The following is a 22,372-nucleotide window of genomic DNA, read 5'->3' as shown; positions in this document are numbered from 1 at the left end:
TTCATTTTCTTCTTCTTCTTCTTCTTTTTCTTTTTCTTTTTCATCTTCTAGTTTCTTCTTCTTCTTTCTTCTTCTTCTTCTCTTCTTCTTCTTCTTCTTCTTCTTCTTTTTCTTCTTCTTCTTCTTCTCCTCCTCCTTCTTTATTCTTCTTCTTCTTCATCTTCTTCTTCTTCTTCTTCTTCTTCTTCTACTCTCGTTGTTCTTCTTCTTGTTCGTCTTTTTCTTCTAGTTTCTTCACTTCTTCTTCTTCTTTTTAAAATGTTTTTTTACTGGAGCATAATATAATGCCTTCATATATATTGATAAGGTCGATAGGCCTGTTACCGAGATGATAAATGATGCCCTTGAGCATTTTTATAGAAATGCGCCCCACTACATTGAATAGGGTTTATTATTATTTATTTTAAAAAAAAATCCGGAGTCACCCTGCGCTAGACAAGTGGACAGGATCTGGGTCGAGCTACACGCAGGGTCGGATTTTCGTTGGCCGAGTTGTGAGGACCGTAAATGTATCATATCAATGCAGATCGTCTATTGAAGTAAAGGTAAGAAGATCTTTGCAAAAGTGAATTGGCATTAATAGTTTATGTGTCGTTAATATTCAACATTTCTGATCGTTATTTGTGCAAGATTAATTGTGACTTGTCCATATAGATTCTATTTCTAGATTTGTATGTGTTATGTTGAATCGTAATTTGTAAATTGTCGGCGTCCTTCGGTTCGCAGAAGTTTTGATCAATGCGCAATTAATGGTGTGTTTGGGGGAAGGCTATTCCGGTCATTAAGGTCAAGGATGTAGTCTAGCAAAGAACAAAGCAAAATAAAGTCAGATTTAGCCTAGATCTAGAGGAAAGTGCAAAATTTTGAAGGAGCTATGAGTACCGTAATAGATCCTTGAATGCTTGTTTTTAAGCAAACTCGATCAGCTCAGACTTGTCATGTCAGAGTCGGCTTTCACTGACTCCGTTTCAGAATTTGGACATTCAGTAGGGGCGTTGGTCCGAGAATGATGATCGTCCTCATAAACGAGGATATCCTCATAAACGCAGACAAAATGCTTCCTTATAACACAAGGATCGTCTGCATATTCGCAGACATTTTTTTCATTGGCGCTCTGCGGGTTTCGGGTTACAGAACCGCCCGCTGGCAATGCCAAATTTGGATTCCCCAGGGGAAAATGACCCTGGTTGACCATCTACTTTTATGGGTTGTCCGTCTTCCCAAGGATTTATTGCTCATAATGTGAAGGTCTCTGTACAAAGTCAATGTAAAAATTAAAATGCATCAAGAAAATCATCCCGGAATCCGTTTTTTGCATCGCCAATGTGCAGATCAAAAAATATGGCACATCTGCTATTTTGCAGACGATCCTTGTTTTTGAGGACGCATTGGTCCGCGTATACAAAGACGATCCTTATTCTCGGACCAGCGCCCCTACTGATGTTGTTGATGTTTTTTTGTGTGTGGATATAGAGTCTAAGCTAGACTCTAGTCTAGTTGGAACTTGTGGAAGCAAAGTCTGAGACTGAATAAATAGGTCTGCAGAACAAGTGATAGTCTAGTTAAAGATGAAGTTGAGTTCTGGTCATGCGATTGCATTGTGAAAGAAACGGTGTGTAACCGACCAGAAAAGGATGATCATCTAGCATATAAGAATTTGTGTGTATTGCAAGGTTCTGGAATCATCAAAATGATAAGAAATTTGGCCAAGTCTTGGTAAAGTTACAAACACTTGCACAGAAAGATGTATATGGGACTACACGAACACGTGGCGTAAAAAGCCGGCCCCCGATTTTTACGATGTTACATGCATATTTAGAATATGAAGGCATTTGAAGAGCCATGCTTTTCAGGGAACATGTCTTAACTGATGTTCTTCCACACTTGATGTTAATATTTAAATTATAAAATTGTTAGACCTATCATATGGTTGCTGTAGCAACCATCTCGGCAGCCGGTGGGTGGGCGGCCGGCTTCTTAGTAGTCACCTTCTTAGAGCTATTCTTAGAGTTTATTATTATTTCCTTTTATTTTTAATCATTTAGATTGGTCACTATTTACATGTAGACCCTATATCCGTCCTCCATTTATTACCACAATTACTTTACTGGGGCCTACAGCCTTACAAGCTTGCTTTCATGTAGGTCCCATCATATTTCTCTTAGTTAAATCACAAATTCATATTGACCACTTATCTTTGTTATTATTATGTGTTATTGAAAAAAAAAATTTGTACTTCATTTGAAATATACGTATGTTTATGAGAAATATGAAAATAAATGAAATGAAATGAAATATCCGTCTTGTCATTAGGGGGCTGGATCGTCCGCATAAATGAGGATATCCTCGTAAACGCTGACAAATGGTGTACTAAACAATAAAGATCGTCCTCATTTTTGCAGATTTTTGTTTTCTTCGACGCTCTGCGGGCCGGGTGTAGGATTCCTGATCCGTGCAATGGCAATGCGAAAAACTGATTCTGCATAATAAAATACCCCCAGTGCGCCGTCAACTTGTAGACTAGGTTCTATTGGTTGTCTGCCTTCCCGAGGATTTATAGTTAGTGTGAAAAGCATCAAGGAAGGAGCATCATCACTAATGGGTTTTATTTGCATCGCCAACGTGCAGATCGGAAATAAGAATCTTATTTTTTAGGAGGCGTCTGCCTGCGTTTACGAAGCATACCTCATTTATGTGGATGATCCTTATTCTCCAACCAGCGCCCTTACCGCTTGTAGACTGTAGTTGTAAAATTGTTGTTTGTTGACATTGCTCCAAAATTAAGTAAATGTTAGAAGTTGAACTTCATAATTTTCAAAATCCTCCAAAAATTGGAAATAAAAACGACACTATATAGGCCTACTGAAGACTTGAAGTGTAATATTACTTTTTTGTTATCTTTTGTCATCTTTTGGCTAGCACTTCTAGTACAGACAATATTTATTATTTGTACTTGATATTGATAACAAATTTCATGAAACAGGTCCCTCCCTATTCATATATCATACGCTAAAATTTTTTTTTTTTCCATTACAGATTGTAACCATGTCGCACAACGACGGAGGCATGCGGCGCCTGACGCATCTCGTCAGCTACACGTCGGATTCAGATGAGGAACGAGTGAGAGAGGATGATGAGGAGGATGTAATGGAGAGCATCCCGGAAGAAGAGAGAGTTGGGGATGAAGATGCTGAAATAGAAGCCATGCAGATGAGCGAGACGGAGCGGAGTTTCAAGGAAAGCCCAAGTGAGTAGGAAGGCTTTAATTAAAGCGGGACAGCACTACTTGTACTTACTTTCGTCCTCTATATAGCCAACAATGCCTAAGCGGTATCCATTGATCCCCGTGGTTTCCTTTTTCTTATCTTTATTGAGAGCTGATTTGATGAGATAACTACCTTCCAGTGACCTCGCAGGGAGGTCTAGTCCCTCCTGGCCAAACTAGTGCAGATAGGCTGCAACAAGATGCATGCGTGTACATGTAAGGGATGGTCACATTGACATAATATGACAGTGCTTTTCATTTTTCAATCATATGCACCCCGTCTCTGGAATCAACCGCCCCGGATCAACCGTACAGCAAACTACACTAGACAACTTTAAGACGCATTATTTAACTGATTTCCCCACCTTTATTCAATATTAAGCACTGTGAAACCAATTGTTTGAGAGCGCTACATAAATGAACATATTATAATGAAACTCTCCATTAATATCTAATTTCAGGTCCATCATCAAACGCCCCGAGCTTGGTGTCCTACGAACGAGAGGAGAGCAAGGGGACGAGGACGACAGGCCTTGTGGCGTACGAGGGCGAGGACGATGACGGTGGAAGGAGATCGAAGGAGGGTGGGGGAGAGGAGGGCGACTACCATGACGAATCATGGTTGGAAGCAAAGCTCTCGCCGGGGGATGACCTTGAAGACAGGGTCAAAGTTGACAAAGGAAAGGTGATAATATTAATAGTAGTAGTAGAAGTAGAAGTAGTAGTAGAAGTAGTAGTAGTAGTTGTAGGTAGTAGTAGAAGTAGTAGAAGTAGTAGTAGTAGTAGTAGTAGTAGTAGTAGGAGTAATAGTAGTACTAGTAGTAATGATGATTGTAATATGCTTTGTTTACTTGGGTAGCCTCATTGGTGTTAATACTGTTCTCCTTGAGGGCCCTGCAATCATAGCCTTTGTTAGATTAAAGTATGCATCATTCAGGTTAATGCTTTCTTCTCGGAAAGGGGGGTGGGGGGCATTTTTACTACTCCATATTTAAAATCCTTGATTGCTGAAAGAACACCACTTTTTCTTAGAATTTGTATTAATGCTCAGGTACCATGTAGAGGAAAAATATGTACTTAGCATTTTTGCCATTCTTTGTCTTTTCAGCTTGTCGACAGCTCCTACTTTAATGCCTCCATGTCATTACCAGAATCGGCGTTGTCACAAAAGATTCGTCGGCTGAGCGCGGAGGAAGTAACTCTACCTCCAGAACCCCCGGGTAGATGCTCCAGACATCTTCAGGTAATGATGATGATGGTGATGGTGATGGCAATAGTCATAATGAAAGTGGTGGTGGTAGTGGTGTTGATGATGATGGAGATGATTGTAGTGACGATGATGATGATGGCAATTTAGTTATAATGAAAGTGGTGGTGGTGGTGGTAGTGATGTTCATGATGATGTTGTTGATGATGATGATGATGATGATGATGATGATGATAATGATGTTGATGTTGATGATGATGATGATGATGATGATGATGATGATGGTTATGATGAAGATGACGCGATGATTACGGCAAGGATGACAATTACAACCGGCATTATAATATTTGATGATGATTATGGTGATGTTGCTGAAGTAAATTCACATGTTAAAATGTTAAGATAAAATGATTAAGACCACTTGATAATATTCAACTGTATTTCTCTAATTCATTTGAATTGTCTTTTCTATGTTCTATTGTTGCAGGAGAAAATAAGCTCTTATTACAAGAAGAACCTAAATCTGAACCAAATCATCCAAAGAAGAAAAGACTTCCGTAATCCAAGGTGAGTGGAGAGAGGGGAGGGAGGGAGGGAGGGAGGGAGGGAGGGAGGGAGGGAGGGAGGGAGGGAGGGAGGGAGGGAGGAAGGAAGGAAGGAAGGAAGGAAGGAAGGAAGGAAGGAAGGAAGGAAGGAAGGAAGGAAGGAAGGAAGGAAGGAAGGAAGGAAGGGAGGGAGGAAGGAAGGAAGGAAGGAAGGAGGGAGGGGGTGGGAAAGACAGACAGACAGAGATAGGAGGAGGGAGACAAGGATGGAGAGGGGGTGAGGCAATTTGTGTGACTCAAGATTTGGGGAACTACCAGCCAAATAGTTTACACCCACAAACCCTTGTCTTTCATTTTGTGAGAAATGAGAGAGAGAGAGAGAGAGAGCGCTAGCGAGCGTGGGGGAAGAAAGAGGTACAAGAGAGAGAGAGAGGGGGGGGGGGGGGGAGAGCGTGGGAAGAAAGAAGGACATGAGAGAGAGAAGTTAGGAAGCAAGAGGGACAAGAGAGGGAAAGAGAGAAAAAGAGAAAGAGAGGGAGGAAAGTAGGGGGGGGGGGGAGTTATTTGAAAGAAATGAATGTAACTACAAGCTTATTAGCTGCAGTGGGGGTAATGTGAATAGAGAGAGAAGGGGTGAGGCAATTCAAGTGACTCAAGATTTGTGGAACTACCAGCCAACTAGCTAACTAGATTACAAGCACAAACTCCTGTCTTTCATTTTTGAGAAATGAGAGATAGAGAGAGGGTGGGAAGAAAAAAGGATAAGAGAGAGAGGGATGGGGAGAGAACGTTGGAACATGGGAAGAAAGAGGGACAAGAGAGAGAGAGAGAGAGAAGAGAGGGAGGAAATGGAGGGAAGGGGTAGGTGGGAGATATTTGAAAGAAATGACTGTAACTACCGGTACAAGCTAATTAGCTACAGTGCAGTCAAGTCAAAAACTTTGACTGTCATAATGCATTTCATTGTATTATTTCCTATTTCTACTTTTCCTCTGCAGTATATATGAAAAAATGATCAACTTTCTTGGCGTCGACGAGCTAGGTACAAACTATCCAAAAGACATGTACGACCCCTACAGCTGGAAAGAAAGCTCTTACTACGAGGCTCTAGGTAAGTCACAGCTCTTGTGATATCCACTTCACTCCTCTTTTGTTTGAAAGGTAAAACTGTTTCAACAACAGGTTTAAGTTAAGGGTTTCATTTTGTCAAATGACACCTGATGGGCCAAAGCCCTATTGAATATAAACCATTTAGATCAAAGTATTCCCTCCCCAAACAAACAAATTTGTTAAAAGACCGTGTCAAGTATAACCACAAAGAAGACGTGAGCTTAGATAGCTTTCTTTTAATATCCTGAAGTATACTTGGGAGTATCTCAGTAGTGGTGCTGAATAGCATATTCAACAACTGTGTGTGAATCCTGTAGTTCGTTCGTGCAAAGAATATCAGGGAGTACATCATCTAGATAGGAAGATCCTTATTAAGCCAACAGATTGTTTCATCATCGAGCTCGCGAAGTCCTGAAGCACCGTGAGGGGATTTGTAGATCGGACAATCATCAATGACATGATCCATAGTTTGGATCTCCCCACAGGCGCAGTTTGGTGATGATTCAGCTCCAATTTTATGTAGGAAATATTGTGTACGGCCAACTCCAGTTCTGATACGGTTTAGGTTGACCCAGGCTTTTCTTGGGAGGTCGCTGCCACTTGGTTTTGCACAGGGCTTTGGGATAAACTCCTTCAGGTTGGTAGTGAATCCTGTAGTAAATAACAGAGATAAAACAAAGAATGAATGTTCTACTTTTGTACCGATTCTAGCCAAAGCACAGAGAGAGGAGATACAGAAGAAGAAAGAGAAAGACAAGAAGGAGAAGACCAAGGTGGAGTTTGTGACTGGCGTGGTGAGGAAGACACAGATCCAGGCACCGCTGGTCACGAGTACCACAGGAGTAGCAGTACCATCAACCTCCACCATCAATCAGGGTACCGGCCATGGTATGTAGAGCTTTGATGATGATGTCTCGTGATGCTGGTGGCTGTAGAGTTTTAATCATGTGTATTTGATGGTGTTGATTATGTAGAAAATTACCACGGGAAATAGTGGTACCAGCGATATCCACCACAAATAAGGGTACCGGCCATGGTATGTAGAGCTTTGATGTTGATGTCACATGATGCTGGTGGCTGGAGAGTTTTGATGGTGTTGATATCTGTAGAAAATTACCACAGGAAATAGTGATACCATTAACCTCCATCAATCAGGGAACCGGCCATGGTATGTAGAGCTTTGAAGATGATGTCTCGTGGTACTGGTGGCTGTAGAGTTTTGATGATGTGTATTTGATGGTGTTGATATCTGTAGAAAAGAACCACAGGAAATTGTGGTTACCATTGGTGTTCACCACAACTTAGGGTACCGGCCATGGTATGTAAAGCTCTAATGATTTGCGTTGGCAGGTGTCACTTTTCTGTCACCTAACATGATAGGGAGAGCTTGGGCGACAATTTGTGATGGCGTTTGTGACTAGGATTTTCTCATGATGCTTGGTGGTGAAAATCGTAGGAATACATGGTATCATTGACATGACCCACCAATCGGGGTACCAGCCATGGTATGTAGAGCTGTGATGTTTGATGAATTTGGTGGCTAGAGAGTTTTGATAATGGTGTTTGGTGATGGTGTGTGCTGTCATTTTTGTTCGTTTGTGGAGTTGTATCAATTTATGGTTAGACATTGATTTATATTTCTTGAATTCATTTCAAAATTCTCAAATAGAAATATAATTATTACAGTGCATTCAGCATGATCTCTAACTACATTTTTACATGTGAAGAAACAAAAGAATCCAATTTTCCTGTCATGAAAACTTGGCCTCATCAATTTTTATTATATATATATATATATATATATATATATGTCAGTAGAAGAATTTTCCTCATTATTTTTCATCTTTTCCTTTCCCATTGCCTTTCTGCCTTGGATCAGAAGAAGAGAAAAAGAGGAAAAGCAAGTGGGACAATCCAGCTCAAACCCTCCCCGCTCCGGTACCGCTGATGCAACGCCCCATCATCACCGTCATCACCACCACCATCCCCACCTCAACGGGCGTCTCGACGACCACCTCGGCAGCGGGATCCAAGACGACTGTCATCTCATCGATAGGAGCGATTAAGAAACAGAAAGTGGAGAAATAACAAAGGCTATCTTATGCATGACTTGAAACTATCGCCCTCATCACCACCACCACCATCTCAGCCTCGACCGTCGTCTTGACTACTACGTCGGCCAGGGATCCAAGACAACGGTCATCTCGCTGATAGGAGCGATTAAGAAGCAGAAGGTGTAGAAATAGCAAAGGCTAACTTGTGCATGACTTGAAAACTATCGCCCTCATCACCTCCACCATCCCCACCTCAATGGGCATCTCAACGACCACCCCAGCCGCAGGATCCAAGACAACGGCCATCTCATCGATAGGAGCGATTAAGAAACAGAAGGTGGAGAAATAGCGAAGACCATTTCATGTGTGGCTGGAAACTGTTTGTCACTGCGCCTGGTCTGCTGTCTTGACAAAGGCATTATGAGAAGGTGATGAAATGGCGAGGACTGTCTCATCTAGATAGCTAACGAAAGATTGTGCTGCTTTGACAGATGCATTAGCCGAAGGTGGATAAAATAGCAAAGGTTGTCTCAAATACAACTGCAATCTATTTATCACTGGTTATCTTGATAGATACATGAGCAGAAGGGGGAGAAATACTATCTCGGCTTAGATGCAATTTAAACAACTATTTATCTACGTGATGGTGTAATCGGGATTCCCTTTTAGTGCAAGAATGTCAGAGAAAGATGGTAGTTGAGAATGAAGGCCTTATCAAGTGCACTAACTTGGTCTTGAACAGGACTTCTCCATTCTGCCTTTGCCATATTTGAAAGCCCTCTTTAAGTTTTTATATCCCTCCATCTTCTTATACTGTTGCCCACTCTCTTACTTCCCTCCCTCTCACTCTCAAGCTTTTATCATTCAGTAAGGCGTATTTTTTGAGAATCTCTTCTCTTTGCTCATTCTCCTCCACTCCCCCTCTCTCTCTTTCTCTTTGTCTCTCACTCTCTCTCATACTCTCTCTCTCTCTCTTTGTCTCTCTTTATAGTCATCAATGTGCAGTGAAAATTGCACTGAATATGTGTATCTTGAGAATCATATTATTTAAAAAAAAATCATCACCAAACTCAACAAGACTACCTTCAAGGGATCTAATAATTAATTTGTGTATTGACCCTCCAGGATTTTGATTACATCCAACATTCCTTAGACATGTATGTGTTCTGCTACACATGAGGGTTAAGCTTCCTTATTGCAACATGAATTTAATCCTGAATTAGTACAATACCAGACCTAGGGCTTAATTGGAGAATCAAATATGGCATATTAACCTGTATTTCTCAAGAGGGAAATTGTAAATTTTTGTAAATATTTCACATAATAAACTGAACAAATTTTTCATGTACAAAATTTTGTGATTTGTTTTGCTTTATAATGTGTCGAGGATGCTATACATTTCATGCATACTGGTAAAGAGGGAAAGAACTTGGTTAAAGAAACATTGTGGAATCGATCAGAAAAGGTTGATCATCTAGCATATAAGTATTGGTGTGTACTGCAAGGTTCTCGAATCATCAAAATGATAAGAAATTTGGACCAGTCATCGTAAAGTACTTACAAGCACTGAAAGATGTATATGGGACTACGCACACGCGTTTATCTCTCACACACCAATAGATAAAATAATTTACCAAATATATCAATTAGTAGGCGGTTTCCCGGCAAAATTGTTATCATCATGTATTGGTCAAAACATATTCTTTCACATGATTGGTAATAAGAGCTTACTTTTTTTTTTTAAATTGGGGCGTTTCCAATACTGGTCTTTACCTTTAAGAGAGAATGTTAACTTCTCAAAAAAGGCTCTGCAATTCAAGTTTTAGCGTTTATATCTCTCATGTTATCATACTTGATTGATATTGCCCCATATATAATGATTATGTAATCATGGACTGTGCAGTAAACATGAATATGGGGCAATTGTTATTCCTTCGAAACACAAGCAATCCTCCAAACAAATAAAGAATTTAATTATGATAATTTTCAATGGTTACTGCACATTCCATACCATAAACATCTGTAAAAGTGGTTTAAGGCGCTCAGGGAAAAAATTAATATTTATTTTTCGGGGGCTACTTTTTAAGCTTGCCTGCATAAAAATAACACTCTAAAATTTGTTTTGCATTGAACTCTATGCAAATTTATGGGGGCTCTTTTCTGATCTTCGAGGGCTCTTTGGGCGTTTCGGGGGCTATTTCGCCCTGAGCCCCCGTGTATTTTTTTCACTGAAGGCGCTTAACTGGAGATGCGAGGGTCGAGGGTTCTAATCCCGACACGGCACAAATATCCTTTGGCAAGATATTTACCTGCACTTGCTACTCTCCACCCAGGTGTTAAGTGGGTACCCGGTAGGATGCGAACGTCAATGTGGGTGAACAAGCAAGTGTGCGCTTGTAAAATGGCGACTGGCTGGAATGTGCATACACTGTGTGCGGGTAAGCCTGAATCCGATGACCGGGGTAATATCTGTAAAGCGCTTAGGCACATCGTCGAATCTATGTATTGAGCGCTATATAAACACAGAATATTATTATTATTAAAGGGAAATGAACAGGCTTTTCAATGATACCGACATAAAATATAAATACACTAACAAGAGAGATATCAACACCAAAACTTGAATTGCAAAACTTTTTTTGAGGAGTTTATGTAAGAGGAAAGTAAACTAAAGTTATGTTGTGAGATGTCGATGATGTGTGTTGCGATGGCAATATTTACTCTATTAAGTCCTGTTTAGGTTTAGCGTATGGGGATAAGGAATGGCATTTGTCTTGATCATCGTCAACACCACGGTCATCATGAATCATTAACATCGCCTATCTTTGATACAGGTAGCTATCTGATTATCTCACCATCATCATCAAATACCAAAATTGATATTGATGAATTAAATACAATACAATACAATACATAAGAAAATTATAGGACACCATCATATAAAAGAAATGAAATTTAATGATTTGTTTTCAAGTTACGGTATGTATTCATAAAGTCCATTTGAAACATTTTGCAGAAGAAGATACAAATCACTATTGTTACGGCCCTCCATCTTAGAACGGGTCCTGGATGCTGGAGGGCTGGCCTGTTCCTTGCCTCTATCACCATCATCTGACGAAGAGTTTGTCATCCTGACTAATGCGAGCGGTTTCTATTTGCTTGTAGTCTAGAGTCCTGGACATGGCTCCGTTTTCCCAAAATATATGGGTGTGGAGATGAGAGGTGTTTTGGATAGGTGGATGTGTATTCTCTATGAGAGGGTTATATTACGTCAGTCTATGGAGACTCAACTAATCACACGTTATGAAACGATGGATTGTTTAACTGTATACTTTAATAATACAAACATAAGTCAACATCTCCAACACGTTATCATAGTTAACACCGACACCAATTACCTGGATTAATCTCAACGAGTAGTAAAGGCAGGGATTGCCTTTTGTAGGAACTCTATTTCTCGCCTCCAATTCTTTTCCTTATTTTAGCTCAGTTGGAGCAAAGCGGAGAGTTCGCTATCTGACCAAGACGAGAGCCAGCGTCGAGGTGACGAAATTACCATGAAATACTGGTATTTATAGCCTCTGAGACGCTCTGAGAGCTGCTTTACGCATGGTGCGGCCGTAATCGCGCTCTGAGCCCTTACGCCCCAAAAGCTTACTGCGCCCTCTACGTTTTCTGCAAGATAACTTAAATTGTGGCGAACTGGTTCGTTACACTATGTTAAATCATCAACAAAATATAATGTGCCTAAATTATAGTACTTAATGACATACCGGGTAACATAATGCTGGGGGTCTTATTCTTTACAGTCACACCTGCTTTAGTGACCACCTGTCTACAAAGACCACATTTGTTTTCCCTTGAAAATTGTTTCTCATTGAAACATGTACTAAAGGAACCTGTCTACAAAGACCACTTTTTGTGTTTCCTCAGGCGGTCGCTATAGACAGGCTTACTGTTTATTGGAGCTGTTTGGAAAAAAATGTAGTTAATGATTGGTTGCTTTAAGGCCAAGGAAATGGAGGGAGTGGACCATTATCTACTTCAAATGCTCCAATGACATTGTTTTCATCATTGCCTTCAGATTGGAGCTGAAATATGGATTTTCATTTGACCGATCCATGCTCGAGTTAAAGGCATCGTTTAACAATTTGAATCTGAGATGCACGGCCCTACGTCTTATATTTGCCTGTGATATGGTATGATATTGAAGCCCTAAAAAAAATTGCGCTTCAAAATGATCAGGAAGTGCCTCAAAAAAGTTAAAATCTTTGAGTGACCGGTTTTACCATACTCATTTTCTCCAATAAACTGTAGTGTTATAAAAAACGTTAAGAAAACAAAAAATGAAATTATGATTTCCAATCATAAATATCTCAATAATCAGACAGGCCATCGGCTTGTAAAAGTCATGGGATTCCTGACCGACCTAAATGTTTTTAATTATGATTGCAGCATGAGCTAAATCCAGGATTTTTGTTTCAGAATCTGAGGCAATGTTACAGAGTCACTTTAACTTAAGATCTCATCTAAAGCTTCCTCTATCCACATAGTCATTACTAATCTAATCGGTGTTCATCATTATTATCATCACGATCATTTTCAACATCACTAAATGTTACAATCCTTGAGGGATTTCTTGCCAGTACACGACACGCTGGCTAACAATAAGAATGAACAAATTCTGATGAAGACAAATTATCCCAACAAGGATGCTGGCAATCCTAATGTGTTTATGAAGACATTCAATTCGTAAAAGTGCTTTGGTCTGGTTATTCCTGCTCCTGTGATCCAAGCGTTGATAAATTCAGTCAAGTCAATAAGCATGAAGAAAGTCTCTTATTCTGCAGTACCATCTCTCTTCTTACCTCTCCTCTCTCCTCTGTTCCGTTTCCCTCTCAGCTTCTCTTTCCCTCCCCTTTTTTTCTCTTTCTTCTGGTTCCTTCTTTCTGTCTATTTCTACCTTGTCTAAAGCTCGTGCCCTCTCTCTTTAAATCCATTAGCTGTCGACAATAGAGGATGAGACAAGTACATCCATTTTACTATGGTTATGAATTCGCTTCAACCACCTCCATCTCAACCGAATCATCATTTCCATCATCAACCTCCTCCTCTTCCTCATCATCCTCCTCCTCATCTACCATAGTCCTTTTAGCTGTCTCGAAGTCGACAATAGAGGATGAGATAAGTACATCCATTTTCGCTATGAATTTGTTTCGACTGCCTCCATCTCATCATCAACCTCCTCTTCGCCCTCCTCGTCATCCTCCTCATCCAGCATCGTCCTTTTAGCAGCATCACCATTGCCTGTAGCGCCCTCTATGGGCCGCTTTTTGCTCTTGTTCCATCTCCTTGCTCTCCTCCGTGGGCCTTTCTTTGTCTGGTCGTTGTCCATCCTCTCCTGTTTTTCGCTGGAGGTAGTCTGACATGTTGTCAAAGGGTACCTTGTGAAGACCTTTGAAGACACTCTGGACATCGCAAGAACCTGTGGTCATATGGAAGATGAGAAAGTCAGTAGATCACGGGGATGTTTCACAAAGATCCAGACTTGAACTTATCTCTAAGTTGGACTTAACAATCACGGAAAGCCGTCAGAAGCTAGGAAAATATTTTTCAAATTATTTTAAAAGGCATAAAATGTTGATTCAAATCATTCATATTTTCATATTATCATTAAATATCAAGGAGATATCATGTCCTTGATGTGGAATTAATAAAAGTCGAAAATACTGGAATATTTGCTTTTGAATATATTTCTCTTATAGGCTACAAATGGCCCTCCATAATTTTTAAGTCCAAATAAGAGTTAAGTATGACTTAGGATCTTTGTGAAAAACCCCTGGATCTAACCTGTATGTTAACTGAACAGTGAACTATGCACCGAAATTCCAAATAAAAAAGTAAATGCCCAAGATATACTTTGGCATTTAAAAAATAACGTAGATACAAATTATCATCATTACCAATTAGCATAATCGTTATCATCATTAACGCAGTGCAGAAGAGAAAACTAGTGTATGTTGGTCATGTGATGAGAGGAGGAGGGTTGCAGAAGATCTTGCTGGAAGGGATGGTAGAGGGTAAACGAGAAAGAGGTAGACAGCGAATCACTTGGTTTGATGATGTCAAGAAATGGACTGGTCTTAACTACAGAGAGGTTAGGACAAGGGTACATGACAGAAAGCGATGGAGGTGGATAGCCGCCAAACCCTTCCGAAGGGACGGCACTAGATGATGATGATATCGTCGTTATCATCCTCATCATATCATGTACTTACATTTCAAGAACTCCCAGTCTTGCTGTACCTGTTGGGCCAGAAGTGCTGCACTGCCCTCTGTTGACAGGTCCTTCGAAACCTAGAAAGAAAATAAAGTACCGGTATGAACAAAGGCATGACAAAAATACATCTATGAAGTAAAGGTAAGGTGGACTAATGCTGATATCAAACCAAAGCTAGGTCCTGTAAAATTGACTGTTTCATTGATATCAAAACTGCTGAGAGCTACAAGTGGGCTAACCAATGGTGAATACAATTCCATATTTCTTGTTCAGGCTCATACAAAGAATAAACTGTTCCTAAAATTTCAGTAAGAGGTAATCCAATACCAATCAAAAGAATAACATCAACTAAAGCCTGTACTGAAAGGAAATCTTACCTGTAAGACCCCATCATCATTCGTTTCTACCGCAAATACAAGGAGGGGTGCCTCAGGGTCGGGTACTAGGACCAGTAGTCTTCCACTGGGGTCAAAGGTCACAGACCAAGGAGGATGCTTGCATTCGACCCTAGTGACCTCTTGGAATGTCCTACGCCCATCTTTCTCTGTCTTGATGTGGTAGATTGGGACAGTGGAATGACTAAGAAGTGGGAAGAAAAAGGATAATGGCAAAATGTGCACCATCTCTAAATTCACTCGAGCTGCTAGCTTTCCAAGCTGTCCACTCAACAAGAGAGTGTTAAAATCTTTTGTCAATATGCAGTTGATGAATGGTACCCGATTAGTCATTAGACCAAGTAATGTGGGAGAACTAGGACAACTTGTTGATTAGATCATATGGATAATACAAGGGTTCTTCTTGCTTCTGCGGCAATTGCTCCGTGGCCAAATCCTTACATTAACATAACTCTTAACTTTAAAATTAGACATATCACTTCACCTAAACCTACCCGTAACTCTAACTGTAACATTTTATCTAACATTAAAACTCATTGCAACTCAAACGGTAACTCCATATCTCAGGAAGCCTAGAGCAAAAATGCAGGAGGAAATGTTGGGAGCATCTCTGCATAAAATGGGTGAAGGCAATGATTTTAGACCAGGGGAGCGTTTCACAAAGACTATGATCGACTTTAAGTTGGACCCAACTATGGCAGGCCATTCATGCCACTGTTTGCTCTCACCATTTACTGGCAATGGTCTCTCAAGGGACGTACAAATCATGGTCACACATCTACAGAATTAAGCTGTTTTGATAATTCATTAATGAAGGAAAAATCATTATCTAAAGATCATAATTGAGAGACCAATGGTGAGAGCAACGAGTGGCATTAATGGCCTCCCATATTCAAGTCCAACCTAAAGTCGATCTTAGTCTTTGTGAAACACTCCCCAGATATAGAATAGATAGACTGTAAAACACAAATCAGCGTTTGATCACATGGAAATTAACCTTAACAACACATCGATGCATCATAAGAAGTCACTCACTCTAATACAGTCACAGCAACAAGATTGTGTTCCTTCGAGCAAGATATGCACGTCACGGTGGCCTCGTTTTTCTGGCCACGTTCTTCCGATGAAGGTCTGGCCCATTCAAAGGAGGTTCTACAGAGTTCCTTTCCTTCCCTGTAGTCCCACATTATCATACTTGAGTCCTGTTCAAGGTGGAGAAAGAGAAAGAATAGATACGACGTCAAGAATCTCGCTGATGTCTACTATTGATTAGAAACTTTTAACATGAATGAAATGTTCACAAAATTATTTTGAGTCGTTCAGCTTTGGCAAAGCTATATTTTAAAAACTTGTGGTTTCACCTGGTAAACACCCTTAGTGGGAATATCAGACAAAAATACCAAGGGCTAATTCTCTATGACAAGGGTACTGGCAATTATTAATTATATATGTCAATACATACTACTTTTAACCTGAAAATTGCTTTGGTCCCCCAAAGCCATCCCCTGGGATATGACCAGACCACAAGTCTAAAGGTTTTTTTTTTCTGGGGATGGGTAAATTTGCCATCCACAGTATCATAATTTGTTTGTTTCTCATTCATAGTTTTACTAGAGACACATGGCAACGCTTTGCAGCCATAGGGATCCTGCAAGTATTCACTCACCCCTGCACAGGAGATAAGATGATCTGATCCCAACATGGCTAATCTGCTGATAAACCTGTATGGTAAGGAGAGGAAATAGAGAAAAATCTGATTAGTTAAAGACATACTGTTGGCAGTAAACATGTCATAATTTTCTGACACCGGATCTGATGGAAATGCCATTAATGTGTGAACATACAGCGAGATAGCATATTCCCACATCTCTCTGAGAGTCTTGGGTAAGGAAAATTGATGATGATGACTTTTCTTTATGGGGCAGTTGGTGGGAGGCACAGTGCATTACATGAGACAAATCAGTCATAAAAGCATGTTGATTCAAATCATTCATATTTTCTATTATCAAGAAGATTTCATGATCTTGATGTGGAATTTATAAAAAGTCTATAAAAAATACTTGAATTTTTGGTTTTTAATATTTTATTTTAAGGCTACAAATGGCTGTCCATAATTTTTAAGTCCAACTTAGAGTTAGGTTTGACTTAAGATCTTTGTGAAACACCCCAGGATCGATCATGGTTTACTCACTCTGTGTGTCCCATACAGAAAGTGTGTATATTGTATGCATTAGGAAGATGGCTAACTCTGATCTTCTCATCTCTCTCAGCCGTCATGATCAAGTTATCATCCGGTGATACTACCTGAATAACAGACAGATATAACATAAAGAACAATGTTTGGGACTGACTAACATAATATTGAGAGCATGGTAGGAAAATGAAGGAAAATATAACACCAAGAGCAATAAATGGGACTGAACATATATACTGTATGCATTAGCAAGATGGCCAACTCGGATCTCATACCTCTCTGCTGTCATGAAAATATAACATAACAACCTATGCTTGGAACTGGATGAAATCATAACACATAGAGCAAGGTATGGGACTGAATTGAAACGAGAGCAATGCACAACTATAAACATTTATAAGGTGACATAAAATATAAGAATAAATACATATATAGAAGACATCATAGGTGACACTGGGTAAATCATATTGTTGTAACAGAACATTTTTGTCCAACTTTGTAAGGCTGAATTTTCCTAACATATATCTTGTTTCTTTCTGAAATAACGTGCATTGTCTGTGGACTTTCATAAAAGTCCCACATGTACATTTTGGTGTTGGGTAAAACATGCCAAGAGCCGGTCACCAGTGGAAATATATATACAGTCAAACATGCTTTAGTGACCACCTGTCTACAAAGACCACATTTTTTGTTTCCCTTGAAAATGGTTTCTCATTGAAACATGTAATAAAGTAACCTGTCTTCAAAAACCACCTGTCTACAAAGACCACTGTAGACAGGGAGGTGTTTCACAAAGATCCTAAGTTGAACTTATCTCTAAGTTGGACTTAAAAATAATGAAAGCCATTAGCATCTTTGAGAATATTTTGTAAAAATTATTATAAAAGGCATAAAATGTTAGTTCAAATCATTCACATTTTTAATTATCAAGGAAATTTCACGTTTTTGATGTGGAATTTATGAAAAGTCTAAAATACTTGAATTTTTGCTTTTGAATATGTTTCGTTTTAAGGCAACAAATGGCTCTCCATAATATTTAAGTCCAAATTAGAGTTAAGTTTGACTTAGGATCTTTGTGAAACACCCCCCCCTGGTTTGACTGTATCTGAGAAGGAGATCTTACCACATCTAATAACATGGATACATGTCCGAGAATCAGGGTGTGCTCCTTATTCTCATCTCCAATCTCAAATCGATAGACGTCACCTGCCTTGTCGGCAACATAGAGGGCAGTCTCACTGTTATCAAAGGTCACAGCCATGCAGCGCTTCACCACTGTCCTGTAGGTATATCAGATACAGAAGATGCAATCCAATCAACATATTTTCATCCAAATAAATTGATTCATGCATGAGCTTTGTGTTCAATGCAAGCAAAATGGGAACGATTATCAACGGATCTGTCTCCTGAAATTCTGTATTTTATAAATTTGTATAAACTTGGAGGCACAAAGAGGGTTTAACTGAGGGTTTGCCGGATGATTCGTGCTTGAACAAAGGCCTCTTTCAGCAAAGAAACAATTGTAAAGATTAAAAACAATTTAAAACAAATCAAAATCTTCATTTACCCCCTCTCATCTCCAACTTCTTCCTCTCTTTTTCTCTCTTCTCTTCTCATCTCTTCTGACTCCTTCCTCCTAATTTTTCTTCGACCTCTTCCTCTCCCTTCTGCTGCTACTATCCCTGTCCCTATCTCTCCTCTCTGTTCCCTCCCCCTCCATTTTCCTCTTTAGAAGCTTCCCTTTCCCTTCTCTATGTTTTTTCTTTCTTCCCGTCCTCATTCCGTCACTTCTACTTATCACAGACCTACCACAGCTCTTCTCTTCTCTTCCCATCTCTGCTGCCTCCTCTCTCTTTATTTTTTTTCTACTTCTCACTCTCCCTTCACAGTACCATCTCTCTTCCCACCTCTCCTCTCTATTCTCTCCCTCCCCCTCTTCCCCTGGGTTCCCTTCCACTTTGTTTTTTCTCTTCCTTCTCCTTTTCATTCTCTTCCTTCTCCTTCTCTTCTCTTCTCATCTCTGCTGCCTCCTCCCTCTTTATTTTCCTACTACCTCTTCCTCTCCCCACCTCTCCTCTCTGCTCCCCCCTCCCTCTTCCTCTCAGCTTCCCTTCCCCTCCTCTTCTTTTCTCTTCCTTCTCCTTTTCTTTCTTCTTGTTCCTTCTTCCTATCTATCCCTACCTTGTCCAAAGCTTCTTCCAGCTGGGGTCCGTGCTCCAGACTGTCAGCTCCTTGTCATCTGTGCACGCTGCAAAGTGTGCACCACTCCTTGAGAATGCTGTAGCCAGAACACGCCCTGTCGGAACATGATGGTCGCTAGCAAAGAAAAATATAAATCAGATAACAGGTGTTGCATCAATATCACTGCAAGGTATTGTATGGGTGACTTTGATATTTGTTATGCTATCATCACAGTAAATGGTTCCACATAAAGAGTGAAAGACGTAGGTGAGATAGAGAAGAAGTACAAGACAAAGATAAATAGAAAGAAGAGAGTGGGATAGATAGACAGAGAAAGAGAGAGAGAGAGAGAGAGAGAGAGAAAAGCAGAGGGTCGCTAGCGTAGAAAATATAGCGATCATATCAAATGTAATGAATATATGATATCTCTGCATTACCAAATTGCAATCTTATTGTTACATCTGATGTTTGGATCGGTTGGGCTATTATGAAATTGATAGGTTTCATATACAGATTGTGAAAAGAAAGAAAAAAAGAGAAAAGAGAGAGAGAGAGAGAGAGAGAGAGAGAGAGAGAGCGAGAGAGAAATAGAGAGAGGAAGAGAAAGAAAAGCAGTAAATGGAGAGGACAGAAGTTTATATCAAACTTCAATAGACATTTTTTTATCAAAGTAATTTATAAACCAAGTGTAAATCACATTAATAAAGTTCTTTTCCTTCTTTCTTTCTTTCCTTCTTATAAGGTACAGCATTTCCTAACACAGATTTACGGTCACAAAGGATCTTTTTTTTTTCTTCTTTTTATTTGGAGCGAATTCCTTCATCTATTAATACATGACATTAATCAATATCATACCAGCTACAAATTTGAATATTTAAAGCTAAGAACTTCTTTCCAAGTTCTTTCTTACATTCCTGCGGCTGTTTCCTCTTCAGCTTTCTTCTCTTCTTTCTGCTTTTCACTCGTCTTCTCGTCCGTCTCCTTTGGTTTACCTTTCAAATCAAACACCACCACCTGACTTGGATCGCTATTCAACAATAAAAAAAAAAAGGAAAAGATACAAACAATGTTAATGCAAGAAATTTTCAAGTTTATATTTATTTTAGATATTTATTCAATTATTTAACTTGTTATTCACTTATTTATTAATTAATTTATTATTATTATTTATATATAGACTATATATATATATATATATATATTTTTTTTTTTTTGGGGGGGGGGGGGGCAGGTGAGGATTAAATCTTACCAGATGCTGACTGTTAAATTCTCTATTTCCAATATCAGCACAATACAACACATTTTTTTCTCCATAAGCAGTGGGTTATATAGTCTGTTTTTTTAAGGATTATTTATTATGTTCAACTTGTGCCAATACTAAAAAAAAAGTAATTTAAACAGAAAGAACCCCCCCCCCCCCCTTCCCTCACAGAAACAGTACCAGAAGGATATTAGCAAGGATATGAATCTATCAATTTCTGTATATGGTCTATTACTTTTAAAGTAAACCAGTTGTTTTACATCTTACCTGTATGAAATCACCTTCACTTTAGACCCACTTGCGATGGCAACATGTTGATTGCTACATGTTATAGACGCCATTCTTCTCTAAGTTATGTACACAGCCACCATAAACCTGAAGAGAGACAGAGAGAGAGAAAATGAATCATTTGAAATAATCAAAGGACAAATATGGGAAAACAAAATGTATAGACAGCGGTGCTTTAGCCTTTACTAACTTAAAGTCTTTACTTTAGTTTAGAAGGAAAGGTGAGCATTTAATTTTGATCTTGATCCTAGAAAACCAAAATTTGCAGAAGAGTAGATTTATTATAAATAGACTACATCCCCAGACTAGGGGGGGGGGGGGGGGGGGGGGGGGGGGGGGGGGGGGGGGGTTATATACGGTACGGTTCGGCGGCAGGTTTTTTCATAAACCCGGGAGATTCCACATCGTTGGCGGGAGAGTGGGAGGAAGGCGTGGTGGCGGGAGTCTCCCGCTACGAGCTTTTGGGGCGGCGGGAGAATGAGCATGGTGGCTGTTTGCGTCATCGGTTTATGTTTCTCATCCTTGTTTTTTTTTGCAATGGCGTGAGACTATCTCCAAATGCAGGAGGGTTGACAGCCCTGGAAAAATCAACAAACATTATAGTACAACTTTGCACGTTTGTACGTTAAATATGACGAAAATGAGATTTAAAAGAAGACCTGAATTATTGTTTTCAGCAAAATGAAGTAGAGTCTAGACCTCTAGATCTAATCTAAATTCAGCTCATCATATTTTGAGTTTGACTTCATTTCCTTGTTCAGCGCCCGCCCCCCCCCCCCCCACTCAGTGTTATTTAGGGTACGCATAAGCTTGTTCCCTCTTTTTGAAAGCACCCCCTATCTGAGGACTGCCAACATTTCCGAACCCCCCTTTCGCGGGCTTTTTGCAGGCTTTTGCAGGCTTTTCCTGCCTTGGAGACCCCCCCTACATTCGGAAAAATGCTCAATGTACCCCTCTAAATTCGGAATAATTTCTCATGAGAGAATGAAAGAAAAAACACCCCCTTTTTCAAGAAATCTCCGGGCAAAAGTCAAATACACCCCTTTTTTTTACAATTCTCGTGCCGGACTTTGTCGCACGAAAAGTACCCCTTTACCGGACATTTTGGCAACACGCATGCATTCATTCCGGAGTGGGGGGGCCGGGGTTCAGCGCATGCGCAGCAGTAAATGTCGGTCACAATTTAGCTCCATAATTAAAGTTTGGTATCAGCCTACGGCTATGCTCATGATGCCTGTACAGCTAAATATGATGAGGGATCCCCTTCCGTTTTTTTTTCTTCTCCACTCTCACGAGTTTGCAGACATTTCTGGTTTGTTTTACACATTACGTGGAATAGAATTGGTGGGACTGGTTCCACTCGTTTCAATCACACACGAAGTTAAAGCTTTGATTGTCATTCTACTGACTCCATAAATTACACAAACGTTAAGCTACATTACACATGAGTCAAATTCATAATGAAAAACCCAGTCAAACGTCAACATAAACTTATCTTACCTCTTTTAAAGCTGTTTTAGTGAGCAACGATCGAAGTCGCGTGTCAGCTGCAAAGTTAGTCTTTATTCCAGACTATTTTTAGCGTCCGCATA

General features: G+C 39.8%; 2 protein-coding genes across 3 annotated transcripts; one reads left to right on the top strand and one right to left on the bottom strand.

The window, feature by feature from the left end:
• The first annotated feature begins 427 nt into the window (after positions 1-427).
• On the top strand, positions 428-9,231 carry LOC105441314 (SAP30-binding protein-like). Its single transcript, XM_030993422.1, has 8 exons — positions 428-545; positions 3,037-3,247; positions 3,727-3,950; positions 4,374-4,508; positions 4,960-5,039; positions 6,016-6,128; positions 6,839-7,015; positions 8,007-9,231. The coding sequence occupies exons 2-8, from the start codon at positions 3,046-3,048 to the stop codon at positions 8,213-8,215; spliced, it is 1,140 nt and encodes a 379-aa protein (XP_030849282.1). The 5' UTR covers positions 428-545; positions 3,037-3,045; the 3' UTR covers positions 8,216-9,231.
• A 3,901-nt stretch (positions 9,232-13,132) lies between these two features.
• LOC587020 (tRNA (guanine-N(7)-)-methyltransferase non-catalytic subunit wdr4) lies at positions 13,133-22,356 on the bottom strand. Of its 2 annotated transcripts, XM_030993421.1 has the most exons (11): positions 22,281-22,356; positions 20,760-20,867; positions 20,142-20,258; positions 19,232-19,366; positions 18,174-18,330; positions 17,048-17,160; positions 16,523-16,577; positions 15,892-16,058; positions 14,839-15,040; positions 14,460-14,538; positions 13,133-13,666 (listed from the first exon to the last, which is right to left on the bottom strand). In XM_030993421.1, the coding sequence occupies exons 2-11, from the start codon at positions 20,831-20,833 to the stop codon at positions 13,479-13,481; spliced, it is 1,287 nt and encodes a 428-aa protein (XP_030849281.1). In that variant the 5' UTR covers positions 20,834-20,867; positions 22,281-22,356; the 3' UTR covers positions 13,133-13,478. The 2 variants fall into 2 exon arrangements, with proteins under 2 accessions (XP_030849281.1, XP_791869.4); XM_786776.5 differs by lacking the exon at positions 22,281-22,356 and having other exon boundaries at positions 20,760-20,981.
• Between the last annotated feature and the right edge of the window lie 16 nt (positions 22,357-22,372).

Source organism: Strongylocentrotus purpuratus, unplaced genomic scaffold (genome assembly GCF_000002235.5).
Source record: "Strongylocentrotus purpuratus isolate Spur 01 unplaced genomic scaffold, Spur_5.0 spur5_scaffold_20, whole genome shotgun sequence".
In the NCBI taxonomy this organism is placed as follows: Eukaryota; Metazoa; Echinodermata; class Echinoidea; order Camarodonta; family Strongylocentrotidae; genus Strongylocentrotus; species Strongylocentrotus purpuratus.
This window is presented reverse-complemented; position numbering and strand designations above follow the sequence as displayed.